This window comes from Mesitornis unicolor, unplaced genomic scaffold (genome assembly GCF_000695765.1).
Source record: "Mesitornis unicolor isolate BGI_N332 unplaced genomic scaffold, ASM69576v1 scaffold26802, whole genome shotgun sequence".
In the NCBI taxonomy this organism is placed as follows: domain Eukaryota; kingdom Metazoa; phylum Chordata; class Aves; order Mesitornithiformes; family Mesitornithidae; genus Mesitornis; species Mesitornis unicolor.
This window is the reverse complement of record NW_010168897.1, coordinates 6,274-24,399: the sequence shown is the minus strand read 5'-3', so window position 1 is coordinate 24,399 and position 18,126 is coordinate 6,274. Positions and strand designations below refer to the sequence as shown.

General features: G+C 46.3%; 1 protein-coding gene across 1 annotated transcript; it reads right to left on the bottom strand.

The window, feature by feature from the left end:
• Positions 1 to 10,928: 10,928 nt before the first annotated feature.
• On the bottom strand, positions 10,929 to 15,198 carry GFI1B (growth factor independent 1B transcription repressor). Its single transcript, XM_010179185.1, has 6 exons — positions 15,084 to 15,198; positions 13,419 to 13,559; positions 12,597 to 12,859; positions 12,187 to 12,324; positions 11,569 to 11,734; positions 10,929 to 11,107 (listed from the first exon to the last, which is right to left on the bottom strand). Exons 1-6 carry the CDS (start codon positions 15,196 to 15,198, stop codon positions 10,929 to 10,931), a joined length of 1,002 nt encoding a protein of 333 aa, XP_010177487.1.
• Positions 15,199 to 18,126: the final 2,928 nt, after the last annotated feature.

Sequence of the window (18,126 nt, the reverse complement as noted above, 5' to 3'; positions counted from 1 at the left end):
GGAACATATGGCATTGACTCCTGCATTGCTGTCCCCTTGGCTGCTACCAAGGGTACCCTGTGCACAGCAGCGGGGGTGTGTGGGACAGCTCCAGCACAGCTGAGTCCCATCTCCCCACCACCATGGAGTTCTTCAGGCGGGGTTTTTGGTGTGTCAGGGTTTTTGGTGTGTTTGGGTGTGTTTGTGTGTTTGTGTTCCAACTGCTGTGATTCCTCCTGCTCGTCCCAGCATGGTGGGCAATGGCGGTGTTCATTCTGTGAGAGCTCCGGGTCGGGGCAGAAGCAAAACCGCCAGCCCTAAATACTCAGGAACCCAAACCTCCTTCCCCAGACTGATAAGCCTGGCTTAGAAATTTGGATTAAAGAAATAAGAATTCTATATTTGCAGGTTTCAGCCTGTAGGGTGCAGTAGTACCGCACTTTCAGCTTCGAAGCTGGCATTTCCTTGGCTCTGCCACTCCAGCTCGAAGAGCACACCCGATCGTTCTTACACTCGAGAGGAAACCTCAAACCTGTGAGAGCAGGTGGCAGCAATGCACAGGAAAACGTTTTAAAAGGAGACTGCCATCATCCGGATCTGGTTTGGATGGCGTTAACTCTCTGGGTGAGCTTGAGAGGAGGGTCTCTAGTTTTCTTCGTGCTTCCTAGGGAGGAGCAGTAGGTACTGTAAGTGCGTACAACAAAGCCTTGCTCCCTCTGAAAGCCATTGGGGAGTGGGCAAGGAGGCTTTGTAAGCTGTAAGTTGTTGGTGAGGTGAATGCTTAAATATTCACAGAGGCTATGCAAAACCATAGTAAGGTAAGTCAGTCCTGCCTGGCTGTAATTTAGCATCAAAACATTGATCTCTGTGCTAGTTAGTGAGGTAAATAAAGAAGAATGTAGAAGATTGAAGTCAGCTTCGGTTTGTCCATCCTCAATATGCATCCATGTTGTTCAAGAGCTCCTTTTCCTTTTGTGCTTATTTTTTGTGTTGCATTTAACCTAGTGGAAGGCTGTATCTCTGTCTCACAGATATCAGAGGACTCACTGGGCTGAGAGATTCTACAAATATGGTATGAACTCTCCATATATTACAAGCACCCTTATTTTCATTAGGATTTCATGGCATTCCTGGAAGACTGGGCTCTGACTGGAGTGGCTGGGCTGAATGCCATTAGGTGAAATACTACATCTCAGCTAAGCTCTGCCCGAAGTTTCTTCTTTACTTTCTGTTCTATAGGCTATAGCAGGAAACAAGATGTTTATGGAAAAGGACTATAATACACAAATATGACACAGTGTTTAAAACTGTCAGAAGTTAAAACACTATTTCTAACTGCCTTCTCCTATGCCTTAGATACCAAATGACACTGAACCTTTTTCGGGAACAGTGATGGTCAAATGCCTGATAATGGGCTTCCAAACTATTTAAAATCTTGGCTACGAAGAGGAAAAACTCCTTCTGGAAGTCGTTTGCTTGGCGGAACTTTGTTCCAGTGTAAACCATAATGGACTATTCAGCTCTCAGCTACACCTGTAAAAATCACTATCAGCCCTGTGCATTGCCCAGATAGCGGGAGGCAGAATATGCTTTATTTCCTTCCACATTCTGTTCTCTTTTATTGCTAGCAATGTTTCATGGTGTAAAGGCTAGAATTTACTGCCTTACTTTTTACATTATTGCCTCTCCTCCAAAAACAAGTCTTCACCAGGCCTTTCACTCCTTGGATTGAGCAACTTCATAAGCTTTTATCACTCTCCTTTGAGCCACGGTTTTTCCGTGCTCATCTTCGTAATCTGACATTGTGATTTGTTCACTTGTGTGCTTGTTTTTCTCCTCGAAGAAGATTTGCTGAATCATTGGGGAGGAGACAAGAGCTCCAGAGGCAGCTGGTGGCCGGTGATAAAACCATGGCCATATCCAGTCCTCAGGGTTTGCAGATGACAGCCCTTCAGTTGAAGACCTGAGTCACATTCCCTTCCGAGCTAAGATTGCTGGGGACTTTGGGATTGAGGAAGTGGGGCTGAGGAGGTGGTGCCCCAAAAATATAAATTATTTATCTTGTCAACCACAAGGTTTGTGTTGTATCTTCTGCAAAATTTATAACGATGCTGTGAGAGAACTTGCAGACTAGGGTCTAAATCCTGCCAACTGTTGTATATTGTGACCAGTGTAAGCAAAGATGTACCAGGGCTCCAAGGCATTTGTGTGTCTGTTTTTTTGGAGAGGATACACCAAATTCCACTGGTACAACTTATGCAGCCTTTTTCATCACAATGAGTCTGAATTTTGCCCACTGCCTAATGATTGAAATAAGAACTGGGAGATAAAATGTCTTGGTTCATTTCTTAGGTCTTTCACTCACTCTCTGTTTGACCTCGAGTTACTTTGCCTCTCCCTGGCTCTTGGTTTCCTTCCAGTAAAACAGGGATAAGATGTTTCCATCTTTGTGGGACATTTTAAAATATTTAGACAGAATGTGCTATGTAAATGCAAAGTATCATTGGAATTTGAGTCCACCACAACCACCACCACCACTGTTGTGACACTATGCAGCAGGCACACAGACATGGCTCTCTGACTTTCTAGCCTATCATTTCCTTAAATTCCAGTTAAGATGGCAAACCTAAGCTGTCCCACATGCATTCACTCTGAAACCAAAGACCTCCTCCTGCTCTGTCAGCTCTGTCCTTGATGTAAAGCACGAGAAAATGAGTTTTGTGCATATTTTTGTAAGTGTCTTCCAGAACTCAGAAATAAAATCTCACCAGTAGTACATGATACTTTTCCAAGTAACAGAATTTTAACTTGGGATATTCCACTTAAGGTTATACTTCAAGGAGGTAAGATATAAAGTTAGGTAAGAAACAAGGCTGGAAGTCCAGGTGACCTGAGTTCCATTTCTAGTTGCATCCTCAAATTTGGGCAAATATTTTAAAGTGAAAAATGCGTATCAGGTTGGCAGATCACAATACAGAGACTTCGCTCCGATGCTTTTATGTGTTTTCTGTGGAATTTTTCACAATGTTGGGTGCTGTTCCAGTGTAAGATTACTGTGCCTGTGCAACAATTCTACCTTGCTCTTATCTGTAGATCTCGGAGCATGTCTGTGTTACCCCCACTTTGCAGATGGGAAACCTGAGACACAGAGAGGGACAGTGACTGGCTCGGATCAATTGACAATGGCAAAGCCAGGAATACAATCCTTCTTTGAGTTTTGGGGTCTCATATTTAGGTTTCTCCATGATGTTATGAGACCAGAAAATACAGCTGCCTTTTCTGGACACTCTTCCAGGTGCTGTCACATCTGGATGTCCACTGAATCTGATTGATTTACAGTCAAACTATTACAGGCTGGATCTAAATAAGGAGCTGGGGCAGGGATGTCTGACTGACATTGGTTCACCATGTCCGCATTCTTAGGATGGGGCCCTTTCAAGAACAGGAATACTCCATCATCTGCAACTTCCCCTTCCCCAACTGAGGCAAGAGATAACTCCTATTTTATAAAGAGAAGAAACCAGTGGATTTGACCACTGCCAAAAATCCCATCAAAGCTCCTAATATAGGAGGGCCTGGCATGCAAGATAAAGTCCCATTGCTTGAAAATTGTTCAAATTGAAGGCAGATTCAATGGAGTAGAGTTTTTTAACTCCTCATTTTTCATGAGGAAGCCTTGAGCCTCCAAGGTGTGTTGGCCAGTGCTGAATGTTGCTGTTGTACTTAGAGCTTGCTTAGGAGCCCTTGATGCACAGAGGAATTAAACAACTTAGAGGTTGCTCGTGGCCTGGAGAACAGCAGATTATGGGTTGGAGCAGAAACAGCTATGAGAAACTTGGCCCGAGAGTGGTGCAGAAACCACAGGGGTGTGACTCATCTCATGTAACTTTAGATGCCTACAGATACTATGCTCCCTTTCTTTTCAGGGAGAGAAATAGGTGTGTTGAAGGCATTACTTCTCTCCTGTTTTAGATATGTGCTTTAGGAGGACCTGAATCGCTTCCCAGATGTGCTGCTTACCAGAAAAGGAGTCTCTGTGGGACTAGCTCACGTTGGAGAGATGCTGGCCAACATCACTGCTGCAGAAGGTTTTCTGCCTCATATCCCATGGAGGGCTTGGGAGACCACTTGCATCCAAGCAGACACCTATAAATGCACCCTCTCAGCACAGGGTCAAGACTTGCACTAGGGCTCAGTAAAATCCCCTGATATAGACAGAACCCAAGTCACTTGTTTGAACCCAGCCAAAGACTCAAAGGTGGGCTTGATGTGTGATGACAGCTGTCTGTATGGTCTAGCACTAAATGCAATGTGTTGAAGCTGCTGATTTGGTCTTTCCTGCCTCAGCAAGGAAACCAAGTGGAGTATGTACCATGCAGGAATCTTACTACTCTCCCTGTCATCGCTGAGGTATACGAGACAGGGAGCTTGCACAAGCTGTACATGTCCAAGAGAAGTCATCCAAATGTAGGAGAGCCTCTCTGCTACCATCTTCAGCTGTATTGGTTATTGCTGCCCTAAGAGTAGGTTTGGAAAGGTATTTGCTGGCTCATGCTTTTGCAGCTCAGATGGGAACAGTCAGGTTTTTCCTCTTATCTTCAATTAGGTTGGTTTTTTTTTACTATTTTTCAGAAACAGTAAAGGGAAAACAAAGCGATGATCTGTACATCAAAACTTAGTGACTAGTGTTATTTTCAAATGCTAGATTCCCCTCCCAAACACAGGGAAGGCAGCAAGGAAGAAAGCTGCTGCTCTGGGCACTGAACGGGAGCAGCTTGCTCCGTAAGCATCTGAAATGTTTGCTGTAAATCTGACTCTCCTGGTTGGGCAATCTTCCTAGGAAAACCTGTTACCCCATGCATTCCCTCAGCCCCCCATGTTCACATTTGCAGCTCTCATGCTGCTCTTACCATGGTTATTTGCATGGATGGGGGCTCCCTGTTGATGCCTGGGTGGCAGCAGTGAAGGGCTGACAGGCCTTTCCTGCCAATCTGTCTGTTGTTCAGATGAAGTGGTTGGAAAGTACTCACTCTCCAGTTCCCTCTTTGGCTCAGGCACTCTGATAAGGCATGGGCTGTCCTATCTTGCCTTGGGAGCTGTTCCTCCTCCCTAACAGGCCCACTTTGCTGGCTGACAGTTAGCAGCCGGCTGTGCTTGATAAAGTTATCAGACCAAAGCTGAGCCCAGTGCGCGCTCAGCTCCTCCCCAGCCTCAGATTTCCCCATTCCTGAGGACTCTGCTCTTTGCCTGCCTTGCTGTCTGGTACGGCCAGCACAGATCACCCTAGGGCCAACAGGTCAAAATCAGCCCAAGGACCAGATTGAAAAAGGGTTGTGTTGAAGCAGTGCCTTTAAAATGAGGGGGTTGAGTGGAATGTTTGTAGCATTCGTATCCTGCTCTGTCTCTCTCCTTGGAATATTATTCACTGGTGGAAATGCTGCTCATGTCTGTTTTATACTCTCTGTGTTTCTGCTCGCCCTGTTTCTCTGTTCACTTGCCCATTTGGTGGTTTTAATGTGGGGGTCTTGCTGTGCTCACTTGGAAGATTTCTTTCTAAGCCAGTTACAGAATTGAGTTGCTTTGCTGAATTAAGTTTCTATCATTCGTTACTGGTATCGCAGCAGCACTTGGGCACTCCAGCTGAGATCAAGGCTCCATTATCCGAGGTGCTGTATGTAGCAGATAAGGAGCGGCAGCCTTGTTCCTGACTATCTTACCATTGAAATAAACAAGTGAAATGAAGGGGAGAGGGGGAATTATTATCCTCTTCTTGCAGATGGGGTGAAGCTTTCTGTGAGCTTCATAGTGTGCTGAACAATTTCAGAAATCCAGAGCTCATGTCTTGCCTGAGGTCATGCAGGAAATGTGTGGTCTCAGTTCAGGGTTGAAGCCTTAAGATCAGTGTGTGTCCATGGTGATTTAGCTGAAAGATGGTGGGTCAGGAGTTCTGCAGGGATCTGCCTTTTCTTAGGTCTCATCCAGCACAGAGGCAATGGACTCATTTAACTGTCTTGACTAACTTTGGTGTGGCTGTTCTGGGTTGTCTCCTCTGTGTGGATGTGCTATTCCAGGGCAAAAGTGGAAAAACTTCTCTGCTTTGCTAGCTGAATAAGTAATAAAAAGTTGTTTGTGGTGTATTTTTTTTATTCCGTAGCAGCTTTGCAGGTTAATCCCCCTCTCTGTTCCCTGGTTAGGTGCTTAACAGCAGGCAGGGATGTTTGCCCTAAGCAAGGAAATTCGTGCATGCAGCCATTTTTGGCAGACTAATGCCTTCACGTTTCCCCTTATGTGCCATGCTGATGGGCTAGGACTGACCTGCTGGTGTGTCCCCACCACCCATGACTGTGCAGCTCTGGGGAAATGACCTGCTGTGAGGACAAGGGACTCTGCTCTTATCTTTTTTTCACTGAAAACACTTTCTCATGAAGTGTAGGGCGGGAAGCAACTTGACTCGGCCAATTTTTTTTTCCAATACAACCTGTACCCAGCTGGAGCCTAATTCTTCCCTGTCCTTTCCCTCACTTCCTTTTAGGCCTTCCCTAACCATTGCCGACTCACATGAAAAAATCACAGTTGCCTTCTGTAGGATTCCACTCCATGGAGTTTAATACAACCTGAAAGGAAGCTCCAGTGTAATGCTGTGCTAGCTGGGAACACACCTCCACTTCCCACAGGTGTCGCATGCCTCTGTCTTCATTAGGAAGAGAAAGATGCATGCCGTGTCCAAACTTAAATCCACCCTTGATCGTAATCTTTCTGGACTGCTGCTCTCAGCACCTGAAGGCTGTCTGGAAGACACAGAGGCACCTCTCTCCTTCTGACAGATGCCTGGGGTTATTGCTTTGCATGTCCCTCATTTGCTAAGCAAAACAGCCCAAAGACCAGGATTTTCTTTCCCCTGCAATAAAGGGGAGAAGGTGTGAAGAGGAGTGGGGAACGGCAGGATACAGGGCGGGCTCAGAGAGGCAAAAACAATCAGCTCTTTCTTCAGCCACAAAGATTAGTTGAGATTTTGCTTTTTGTTATCTGCTTCCTTGATTGACTGACCAGAATGTGTTTTTGATGCAAGGGGAGATGGTGGGAAAGGGGTTGTTTTCAGAGTGGTCAGGACTGGGAGATTTGCATGTTTGGAGAGCGAGGCCAGGTGTGTTTGGAGTCTGTGACAGCCATGGCCTGATCCTGACAGGTGCTGAGCATCCTTGGGTACCCATTGTGTAGCTCAAAGGATCAGGAAAGCCCTTTCCCTGCTGTGGCTGATGCCATGTTGGGAGTGGAAGACTCTCCCCCAGTCTGGTATGGTGAGGTCTGGGTAACACCAGATCTGTTTCCTTCCTCACTCCTCCACCTGCATTTCAGGGGATGCAGAGGAAAGCCTAGGGAACCATGCAGAGTGCTGCAGTTTGCTCCAGAGCAGAGCCAAGCTGGTCCCTCCATCCTCTTCCTCAGGAGATGGCTTTCCCTGATCAGGGACTGCAGCAAACAAGGGGCTGTGAGGCTCTGCTGAGTTTTCCTCTGGGCTGCTGACATCCATATTCCTAAAGGAAGGATGGGCCTCAGGGAGGAAGGAGGCAGGTGGTGTTAGCTGTGGTCTGAAAGTGGCACTCTCTTACTCTATGGGAAGAAGAAACTGTAGTGCCTTTGTGGAAAACAAGTGAATTTTCCCTTCTCAGGCCGCCCTCTGACTCTGGCTGTACCACCTCACTGGCGCTGTTGCCAGCTGGCCTCCATCCACAGACCCTGTTTCTGGAGATAGGCTCCCAGCGCCTGTGTGAGTGGGTCAGCCTGGCCCCTGGGCTGCTTTGGCCACTGATGTGTTTTCCTGAGCACAACTCTGCAGCAGCACACTGCCTAAGGCCATCCCAGTGTGTTTCTCTACTCGCTGCCCATCCATATAAATGAGTCCTTGAATCTCACAAATATATGGGGAAGGCTGACACTGTGTCCTGCAGTGTAACTGCTCTTCAGTAATCTCTGGGCTCAGTAACCATGATAATGGTAAGAGCAGCTGCTTGCCCTGGAGTCCTGGGGAAATGAAAGATGGGACTGGGGTGATCTGTGCTTTGCTAGGAGGGAGAAGCAGGATGGAGAAGCACAGCTTTAGGACAGAAGACCCCAGTCACCCTTTGAAGGTTGTACTTTCTCTGTACCATGAAAATCAAAGGTAGGAATGGAAAGCTAATGGATACAGCAGTCCTTGTTCAGCAGACTGGGAAGAACCAGCTTCTGATTTGTTTTTATGAGTGGTTTTACAAGCAGTCTTGTTGTGATGCTGATCAGTGTGTGCCAGCACTTCCCTCCAGGATGACCAAAACAAGGGAGCTTCAGATGACCTGGATACAGCTGCTGTCCCAAGGACAGAGATGGGGAATTCTGCGCTGGTGTGCTCGTGTGTTTGGGGGCTGGAAGGTATTAGCTCTCAAGCAGTTCACACACTGACATGGTCTTTAAATATTTCTGTTTGCAGATTCATGGAGGACAAGGGGAATAACAAACACTGTTTGCATTTTTGGCAGTGGTTTTAATATGCTGAAAAGCCTTTACCTTTAGTGAGGCTTGTGCATGTGTACATGTGTGAGCGTTCACGTGTGTGTGTGTGCCTGGTGTCACAGGACCTTGGGGACCAGTTCCCTAAGCCCAGTTCTGCCACAGGTTGGACACTTCCCCTGGAGACCCGGCCATGACCAGGTTCTGGCACGACCCAGGAAAAGACAGCAGAGTTTTAACGGAGGCTTTGATAAAACTGTCCACTGGGCACACAATTCTGTGTGATCTGATGTGGTCAATCCCTTTCTCTGGAGAGCTGACTTGCTGCCCATGTGGGGCTCTGCATGAATCCGTCTCTGCAGATGAATGTCCCCTGATCCCAGGCTTTGGGCAATGTTCATGGCTGTTCTGCAGTCAATAGGCCTCCCCACAGTTTTCTTCTTTCACTTATAAGTTTGGGGCCCCTGTTCCTGATGGGAGCGCTGCTCTGCATGTGAATTCCCATTTTGTTTTCCACTTGTTTGTGCTGGAGCCTCAAGGCAGGAACCAAGCTTGAGGCAACATTGTACTCTCTCCCTTCTCCTCTCCCCCTCCATCCCCACTGCCTGCATCTCCAGAGCAAAGCATGATCCTTTCTCAAAATTTGTTTTTAACATGCAATACACACTGTGTTAACCCAGTTACTGAGAAGGAACAGATTTATCAGATAAATCCCAGCAGGCCTGTACATGTTGTCACTGTCTGGTAGAGTGCAATAAAAATATACATTAGAATAAGTATAAATACATATTTACAGTGTACAAGTAAAGCCAGGAGTACAGACTCTGTTTTGAGCTTTCAGAATGCACATTAATGACAGCTTAGGCACAGCATAAAACAGGGGTGAGTACATTTTAGGTCTCAGTCAGAAGAACGACTTTGGGCTTTCAGCAGTATAACTGTGGGCAGGAACAGACCTCTTTTTCTCCTGGCAATAAATGAATTTTCTCCTTGGACTGTTTCTTCTTTGCTCATGATGGCAGCCTTCCTTCATAAGCATTTGGAGTGCAATGGCTGGTGCCAGAGCCCCTTCTCTAGGGTACTTCCCACCGGTGTCATTGTCCAAAGCCATGTGTTCAAGGACGTAGTTATGGAGCGGGCTGTGTGCTGCTACAATGCCCTGCTTAAGTGAAAGCACTTGTCTTTTTAATGCTATAATAATACTTTGTCCTTCCTGTTCAGAACACAGGGGACTCTACAGACCTGAGTGAATGATCCCACATCACCAGGAGGGGTGGAGAAATGTAAGCCAGTGCAGAGACTTGCCAAAGACTGTACAGTGAGAATGTAGCAGAGCTTGGAGGGGAACTGGCTCTTTCCTTGTTCCCAGTGCTTTGCTTCAACACTAGACCAGGAAGAAGGGGGAAATACCACTGCTCTGTTTGTATAATATTTGTAAGGCGCTCGCATGCTGTGCCAATGTGTACAGGCCAGGTCACTTCCTCCTTTAAGAGAGTGGCTGGAAAGCAGAACTCTGGCACTTGGCGTTGATATCCAAGGGCCATTCCTGGCCATGCAGTGACACAGAACAGCTCTAAACCAGTATGTCCAGCATGCAGTGAAATATTGTGGGACATACCAGCCTGGATTCCAAGAGCAGCCAGTCTTTCATATGGTACTGAGACATGAGCCTTATTAGCTTATGCCTGGTGATGTGGTGTGGCTCTTCCTGGAGCTCGCTTGGTTGCCACTAACCCAGAGATCTTTGCAGCATGATGCATATGAGGAATTCATTTAGAGACCCCTGTTATCAGCTAGGGATAGAAGCTGTTTTTTCAGTATCTTCCTCCCACTCCAAGCTAAAAATACAACACAGTTAACTTGTCATTTGATCACAGTAAATGCTCTGCTGAAAGAAAATTACTTTAAGTAACTGTTGCCAGAATTTAGGACCCGGGCAAGTCTCTGCAGAAGCCCTGTCCAGGTGAACACAGCACCCTGTATGCAATCCATTTGCATGCCCTAGCCTTATCTTCCTAACCATCAAAGCAGAGCAGGGTTATGGCACCAGCTTGGCACAGATTGTTGCAGCCACTAGCCCAGGATTTCCCACTCCATTGCTGGTCAGTCTGAACCGAATTCTGCATGTGGTGTAAATCCAGAGTAATAGTGACTTTGGAAGAATTCCTCTGGATTTGCACTTGAGCAGGTGATGTCAGACCTGGGCTGGTACCTGTTGTACCTGTTGTAATTGAAATGTGAGAGTTCCCACAGGTTTCTTTGTCACTTACTAGTATGTGCAAGGCCCTGGGGTGCCAGAGCACCAAGCCAGTGACACAACTTTGCCAGTCCTCAGGGCAACATATGAAGCTATATGAGCTTTATGAGGTGGGCAGCCCCACGCTGGATGGAGATGCTGGGAAGAGTTGTCTTCTCTGGAGCATGTACTGGCAGTGGGAGGTCCAGCAAAGACCTGGAGCCACCCCTCACTTGAGACTGTGTTGGGTCTCTCGGTGCCTTCGTAGATCCACCTTGCGCTGGAATCCCTTGGCACAGAGCTCACAGCTGAAGGGCTTGAAGCCAGTGTGCTTGCGGCTGTGAGTGATGAGGTTGGAGCTCTGGCTGAAGGCTTTCCCACATACCTGGCATTTGTGGGGCTTCTCCCCTGCAGGGCAGAGAAAATGGTAAGAAACACATTAACGGATGGGAGAAGGAATGCCCTTTAGCAGACTCAGACCCGAGTGGCTATGCTTAGGCATCAGGGTACTGCCACTCCAGCTGTCCTGCTAATGTGTCTGCATGCTGATCTGGCACCAGAGGGTGAGAACAACCAGAGGCAGTCCTCCTCAGCTGCATGGTCCATGTCCTGTCTGCATCCAGGGCTGCGTACAACCATGACAAGCACTGGAGGCTGGTCAATAACCACCTCCTTGTCACACAGAGGAGGACCTGCATCTTGGTGATGCTTAGACCTTCTGCTGTCTTATCACACAGGGAAGAATGACTTTCCAGTGTCTCTGGACTCTTATGCCAGGTCCAGTATCTCTGTGACTGGGGACTATGTATGGACAGCAATATGATGGATTCTAATTTGCATTTACTTATTGGGAATATTTTGTTTCTCACCAGTGTGGATGTAAGTGTGTTTCTTCATATCTGACTTCTGGTGGAAGCGCTTGCCACAGTATTGGCAGGGATAGGGCCTTGTGTCTGAGTGGATCAGCAGGTGAGTGGAGAGTGTGGAGGAACGCTTGAATGTCTTCCCACACATCTTGCACTCAAAACTTCTTTCCTGTTAGGGCAAGAAAATCATGGGATGTTTGTGGCTGCAAGGCACGTGACAGAGCATGAAGAGTGTTAAGAATGTTGAGAATAGTAGATTTGATAAGCAAATCTTCTCAGCTCATGGCTGATATGCCAAAGAGAGCGTGGGGAGAGTTACCTATGGAAATGGATTACACCTTGTGATCCAAACTCCTGTGCCCTTTAGGAGAAGGCGAGGCACAGAAGAACCAGTAGCAGCGATCCTCCCCTCCCATCCAGAATTCTCAAGGGCAATCTGAGATTTATGAGAGTGAGATCTATGATCTTCAGAGTTCCTATCACAGTTATTGTGTGCTGCAGGAAAGCCATCATGTTTGTAACTTAGGAGATGTCACTTCCTTTATAGCAAAGTAAGCAACAACTAAGGACTGAGCACCCATGAGCTCAGAAGAGGTAGTTCTCTGGAAACACACCACCCACCTGGGAGTGAATATTGGTATGCTGCTCCAGGCTTACAGCATGTCCAAAAGTTTTGCCACATACTTCACAAGCAAAGGGCCGAGTTCCACTATGAGACCTTCGGACATGGACCTCCAGTCCATGGGGAGTGGAGAATACCTGAAAAACAAAATGCCCATGATGTTTTTGACATGTGGCAGCTGTGTCTCCATCTCTGTTTTCAATTTCTTCTCTTTATTTGATTATTCCCTTGCATGGGCCCCGTGAACTGCATAATTCCTAGTGCCCTTGTCCCCTAGTCAGGAGAACAAGTAGGTACCCATTTTAAGCCGCATGCAATGCACTTTGGTGTAATGCAGTGAAACACTGATGCATGCAGTGAAAATCTCTCCAGGCCCTCCCCATCCCTGAAGTTCTCCTCTGTGACTCACCTTGTTGCATTTCACACAGTGGTAGGTCTCCATGTCTGAGGAGTAGTGCATGCTGTAGTCAAGAGGAGGCTCGGTGCTTGGCAGGAGGTGGCTTCCATACAGGCTAACTGGGTGCTCCAAGAGGGCTGACTGCATGGTGGAAGACATCTGTCGGTAGCCATATGGCAAATGGAAAGCATCCCAAGAAAAGCCAGTTTTGTAGAAGGTGGAGGTGCTTGTTGTGTTAATGCAGTCTTTGATCTGCAGACCTGGGATGGCCATCTCTGGAGAGGGAGAAGTACGTGTGTGTCAGGCCATTGCCTGCGGCTGAGCACCAGTAAAAAAGTTCCCCAGATACCTTTCCCCTCATTTAACGTCCTGCTTGACCCTGGGAGTTGCAGTTGGTAACTCCTTCTTTGATTCAAACCCTGATCCCCATACAAAGTTCCAATTATGACTTTGATCTCAGTCTGAGGAAATTTTTGGGGAGTGGGGATGCTAAGGGAATATTAACTCCCCTATTACTTCTGTTTCACGTGGTGCTTGAACAAGTATTGAATGGCCACCCGCCTTGACCCATAGAGCATGGAATTGCATTACTCCTTGAGATTTGGAAGCCCACTCATTGGGAATCATAGCATCATCCTTCAGGGAGATGCTGATCTAGACCAGAAGCATAAAAGGAAATACAGAATGCTCTTGATGAGCTCTGTCTGGAATACGTTTGACCACTGATGTCAAAGTAAGAGCTGCCATTTACTGAAAATCTGGACCCAGTCACAGGGGCTCCATAAGCCAGCCCTGCTCTGACATCTTGTGCAATCGTATTCTTGGGTAGCAGACCTTGAGCTGAAGGGCCTGGCAGCATCCTGCTCAGGTGCTGGACAGGGACACTTTCTTCTTTCAGTTCAGATGGGTCCTTTTCTTGTTTTGGAACTACGCATTCTAGGTCCTGTTTCTTGATGTCCTCCTTGTCTCCTATGGCTGTAATCACACAGCAGAGTCACAGTTAGTTTATTGTAGCTGTTAAGAGTCTGTTAAGGTGGATCTTGTACTTACGTATCCAAGAATGAATTCACACATGAACCCATGATCAGTTCCCTGAATATGTGCAGAGTGATGCAATCAGCGCAGCAATCAAGGTCTGTCCATTACTGACAGGGAAATTCCAAGCAGGATGGGATAGGCAAGGTAGAGGGGGGCAGGAAGGAATGATAGGACATTTGATATCCTAGATGGTTAGAGAAAATTAACCCTAGAAGGCCATATGTCTGTAAGAATAATTTCCCTGTTTAAAACCATTTTCATTTGTGTAAGGTAACTAACAATCACTAACTTATTAACCTCCCCACCCCTCTCCTAAGAGAATTAGGTATTGTTAGCCTGAATTTATGGATGGCCAAGTCGGGAAGCAGAGAGGGGTGGTAACTGCTTATGCAGCTGCAAAGGTGACTGCAGAGCCTTGTCTCCTGCTGCCCACAGTCCCATTTCTCCATGCTTGTCCCAGCCCTCAAAGAGACCAACCAGCTCCTGTTAGAAGTAGACTTTATAGTAAGTATCTCAAATGGACAGAGGTTCCATACATGTGCCCCCTTTCTGCTGGAGAAGGGACAGGGCTGCTGAAGGACAGTAGTCATCTGCTGTCCAAACCTTCTTGTGCACCGGAGACACAACAAATGGCCAAAGGATGATGGCAGGAATTGAAATTAAAAGGTAACCTCCTTTCTTTTTTATCAAACTTATCATAGGGCTGGACTCTAATTAGATAGCCAGAGCTGGAACAAAGGATAAGTTGATCCTAGATTTGAATAAAGAAAATTTGAATGGTGCCTGAAGGAAGAAGATAATTGTCCCAGCCCTGCTATTGCACGGATGGCTGTGGGAGAGCCTGAGCCGGAGCAGAGGGAGGACAGCAGGCATAGGCAGAAGTAGTGTTGGTTGGTGTTAATACAGTATATAGCAGCTGGGCCTTCCCCTGTCAGTGTAATGCCTTTCACAGTCACTGTTAAGGTATCAGTACTATTTTCTCATTTTGGTTGTAACCTTCCTTGCAAATCATCAGGAGGTGGTAACACACGGAGGTAGAAAAGATGTAGGTCCAGAGATAATGTAGGCAGTGAACATAGCGAGCTGGAGAACAAGGGGGCAGAGCTGTGAGTTCGTAGAAGGCTGACAAGTGCAAGCTCTTTTTCCAACTGTTGGTTGCCTGAATTTGGCCATCTTTCCCCAAAGTGACCAATTCCACATAGCAATCTTATATCCAGAATCTCCCCAACAGCCCAGCAGGAAACAAAGGGAAGATCTAAGTTTGGTTTCAGTGTTACTGTGTGGATTTAGCCTGAAGAAAGGGGGCTCACATTGGGAAATGAGTTTCTTCTGACGCTGACATCCCTGTGTGGAAGCTCTTAGTTGCTCTTTAGTTCGCTCATCCTACTCCTTTCATTTGCCTGCTCAATTATTGATTTGCCTGGGTATATTCTTACAAGTCCAGCAGATGGATTGACTCACCAGTGAAGGGAGAGGTTACTGGATCCCACGAGAGTACAGGCAGGTCATCTTCCACAGAGCGGTGTTGATGATAGGTATGAGCCTTTTTGCTCTTCACCAAAAAGGAACGTGGCATTTTCCATTCACTGCCTGGGCAGAAACACAGAATAATGGCAGGTAAATCTCTGTGGTTTGGGGCGGTAATTTCTCATGTGTTCCCTCAGCACATCAGCTCCATGTGCAGCAGTGATGAGAATTAAAACCCTTCAACTGGGGAGACAGAGAGCTCATCTCAAAGCTCCCTCCACCTAGCTGAAGAGGGGAAAGTGGTTTCTTGGGTTTAGGTGCTTGATGGATCTCAGCTCTGGGGAAAATACATAGCTGTGGAGGGGGCTAAGCAAAAAAACTTACTGCCAGTCACTGCCACTGAATGTAGAGATGGGACAGCAGATCAAGATGGGATTGCAGATCACAGTATGCTCCATAAAAATTACACTTTAAAATCTACCCCTAGGTTGAGGAAAAGGGATTACTGCTGTCTTTACATGTTAAGTGGAGAAATCGAGGCATGCTTAAAATGAGTGCTGTGTTACAGACCAAACCTGTGTCTGTGGCAAAGATCTATTAGAAACCAGGATCTCTCTCTTGTAGCTCTTTGCTTTGCTTGCAGGACATGGTGCATCCCTGACCTTACCCTCCCTGAGAAGACACAGTGGGGACCACAGGTTGGAGATCACCCATTTGAGAAAGCATCTGTCTTAGCGTTTGTACCGCACTTACAAGAGCGCAGTCTCAAGCCAAGAGATGGGCTTCTCTGTGAAATTATGAATAGTAATTATAGAAACAACAATAATAGGAGAGAAGCAGTGGAAAATTCCCGCAGCCATGATGTGTGGTGGGTTTCCTTCTTGTTGGCTATAGTATTTTGTATTTTGGCTGACAAACAACAGCCAAGCAGAGGCAGAGCAGAAGTGCTGGGTGAGAGAGGTGGATCTGACTCAAATATCACAGGCCGTTGAAATGATGGGTTAGGAACAAACATAAAAAGCTGAAATTTAATCATTTAAAATTCTCTTGCAATGCATCTGTTATCTTTTCTACACAGAACTCAGCCCGCCCTGTGCCCACTCCCCATGGCTGGTAACTGCTCTCATGCAGGCCGTACGACAACAGGCTCGATGCTGTGTACAGCAATGTCAGCTGGCACCTTATTTGCATACATATTTGCATTTTCCCTTGTAATTGTTCAGGACAGTAGCACTAAAAACAAATCTTGCTATATTTCATATGAAAAGTCAGCAGTAAGTGCTGGCTCTGTGTTGATGGGAAAGCGCATTATTAAGTCTTTTTGCCTGAGAGCAGTTGAAGTGTAGCCTACTTATTTACTGAAAAATAACAAAGTTTGCTTCTGTTAAGTAGGTATGACCTGAAATGTCTGTGTAAGTCAGGACAGAGCAGTGTGGGCTCCTGGGATCTCAAACAGCCAGGGATGGAAAAGATCTGCTCCCTAGGGAGCTTCTCAAAGGTCCAGAAGTGCCCGTACTACCCTTACATGCTAAATATAATTACAGGGCCCAGTGGTTTTTTTTTGTTTAAAGGTCCAAGGGCCAGATTTACAGAGGTGCCTATGGCTGCAGGTATGTGTACCATGGGATTCACACCACGAGGTCTGCTGGGGACAGGTGAATTGCCAAACCCACTGTCGTTCGTGACAATCGGGTGACCAGCCCAGCTGCCTTTGGAAATGCAGTTATAGCTCTTTTTAAATCTGTTCAAGGATTTCCACTATTTCTCCTATAACTTCAGGGATAACTCTTGGTATCTCTAGCCATTTTTTTCTTCTGAAATGACTCACCTGTTTTTCTTCATCTTTTTGCCAAGAAGTTTGCACGTAACTTGAGATGAATAAGAGAAAACAGAGGCCAGGAGTAGATTTGTTAGTTTAATTTTAGAAAGAGGACAAAACAGTACTGGGAATGAACCATAACTAGGCCCTCAAAGAAAGAGATGCTGAATTACATCACTGTGTTTACTCTTCTGTAACTCTCTAATGAAGCTCCCTCTAAATATCGTAAAGTGAAGTGCTTAGCTCTGAGTGTCTCACTGTTCTCGGTCAGTCCCAGACGGGTTACCTCTGTGTGGAGCTGCACTCTGCAATATGGATGTGCCCCAAGTTAAAGTCCTGCCACAAACCTTTTATGCATGGAATTTCCACTCAAAGGGATTTTCCCATGTGGTGGGTCAGGACTGTGTCCACAATGGAGGGTATTCATACCAGCAAGCTTTAGACATCCGATTTCTCTGCCTGAATTAACCAGATAATTTCCCTGGGCTTCCTACACAGTGTAAGAAGAGGCTCCAGCAGTACCTAACTCTGAATGCAGGGTGAATCAATGGGATTTTTCTGGATGGATTTGCCCCAGCATATGTAAAATTCAAATTTGGTCCAGTATCTTGACTGCTGATAAGGGCTTCTACTGAGCTCAACGATCTTTAATGCACTACTGAACGTTGCAAAAGGAAGTTACCTTCCCCCACCCCATTTCAGAGAGAAAACAGGAACTGGGAGCCCAAAGCGTAGTTAATTAACAACTACATTGGACTGTCTATGTGATTCACACAGCCCAGTTATAGGAAAGCTAGAAGCACAGATTGTGAGAGTAAAAATACTATCTCTCCTCGAAATTCAAGATTATCGGTAGCAAGTGATCAGCTGCTACAAATGGAAACTATATTTCACAGGGAGAGTAGCACTATGGACAACATACCCCGATACATCTTGAAGTCATCAAAGCTTCTGACAGAATTTAGCCTCCACCTTGTGCTAAAAATTAAACTTTCTTCTTATGGAGTCTGTTCTTGCCAGCCCCTGTGGCAGAGGTTTCTACCTTGATTTGGAAGTGTCCCAGGGAATTCCTTGCCTGGGCAGGAGCACATACTCAAAATGGAAGTGTAGTGGCATTTTTTGGATTTAATACAGAACGCAAAATCAGCAGCCAGCTAGAATTTATATTCTTACTTGTTTGCCATTCATGTAGCTATACAATAATGTTGTAGTCATCTG

Bases quoted from the DNA above. Each gene is read 5' to 3' on its own strand.
- GFI1B (XM_010179185.1), bottom strand. From the start codon at position 15,198: ATGCCACGTTCCTTTTTGGTGAAGAGCAAAAAGGCTCATACCTATCAT. The intron at 13,560-15,083 runs GTGAGTCAATCC...GTGTGATTACAG, and splicing joins AGTAACCTCTCCCTTCACTG to CCATAGGAGACAAGGAGGAC. The intron at 11,108-11,568 runs GTGAGAAACAAA...TCTGCCCTGCAG, and splicing joins ACACACTTACATCCACACTG to GGGAGAAGCCCCACAAATGC.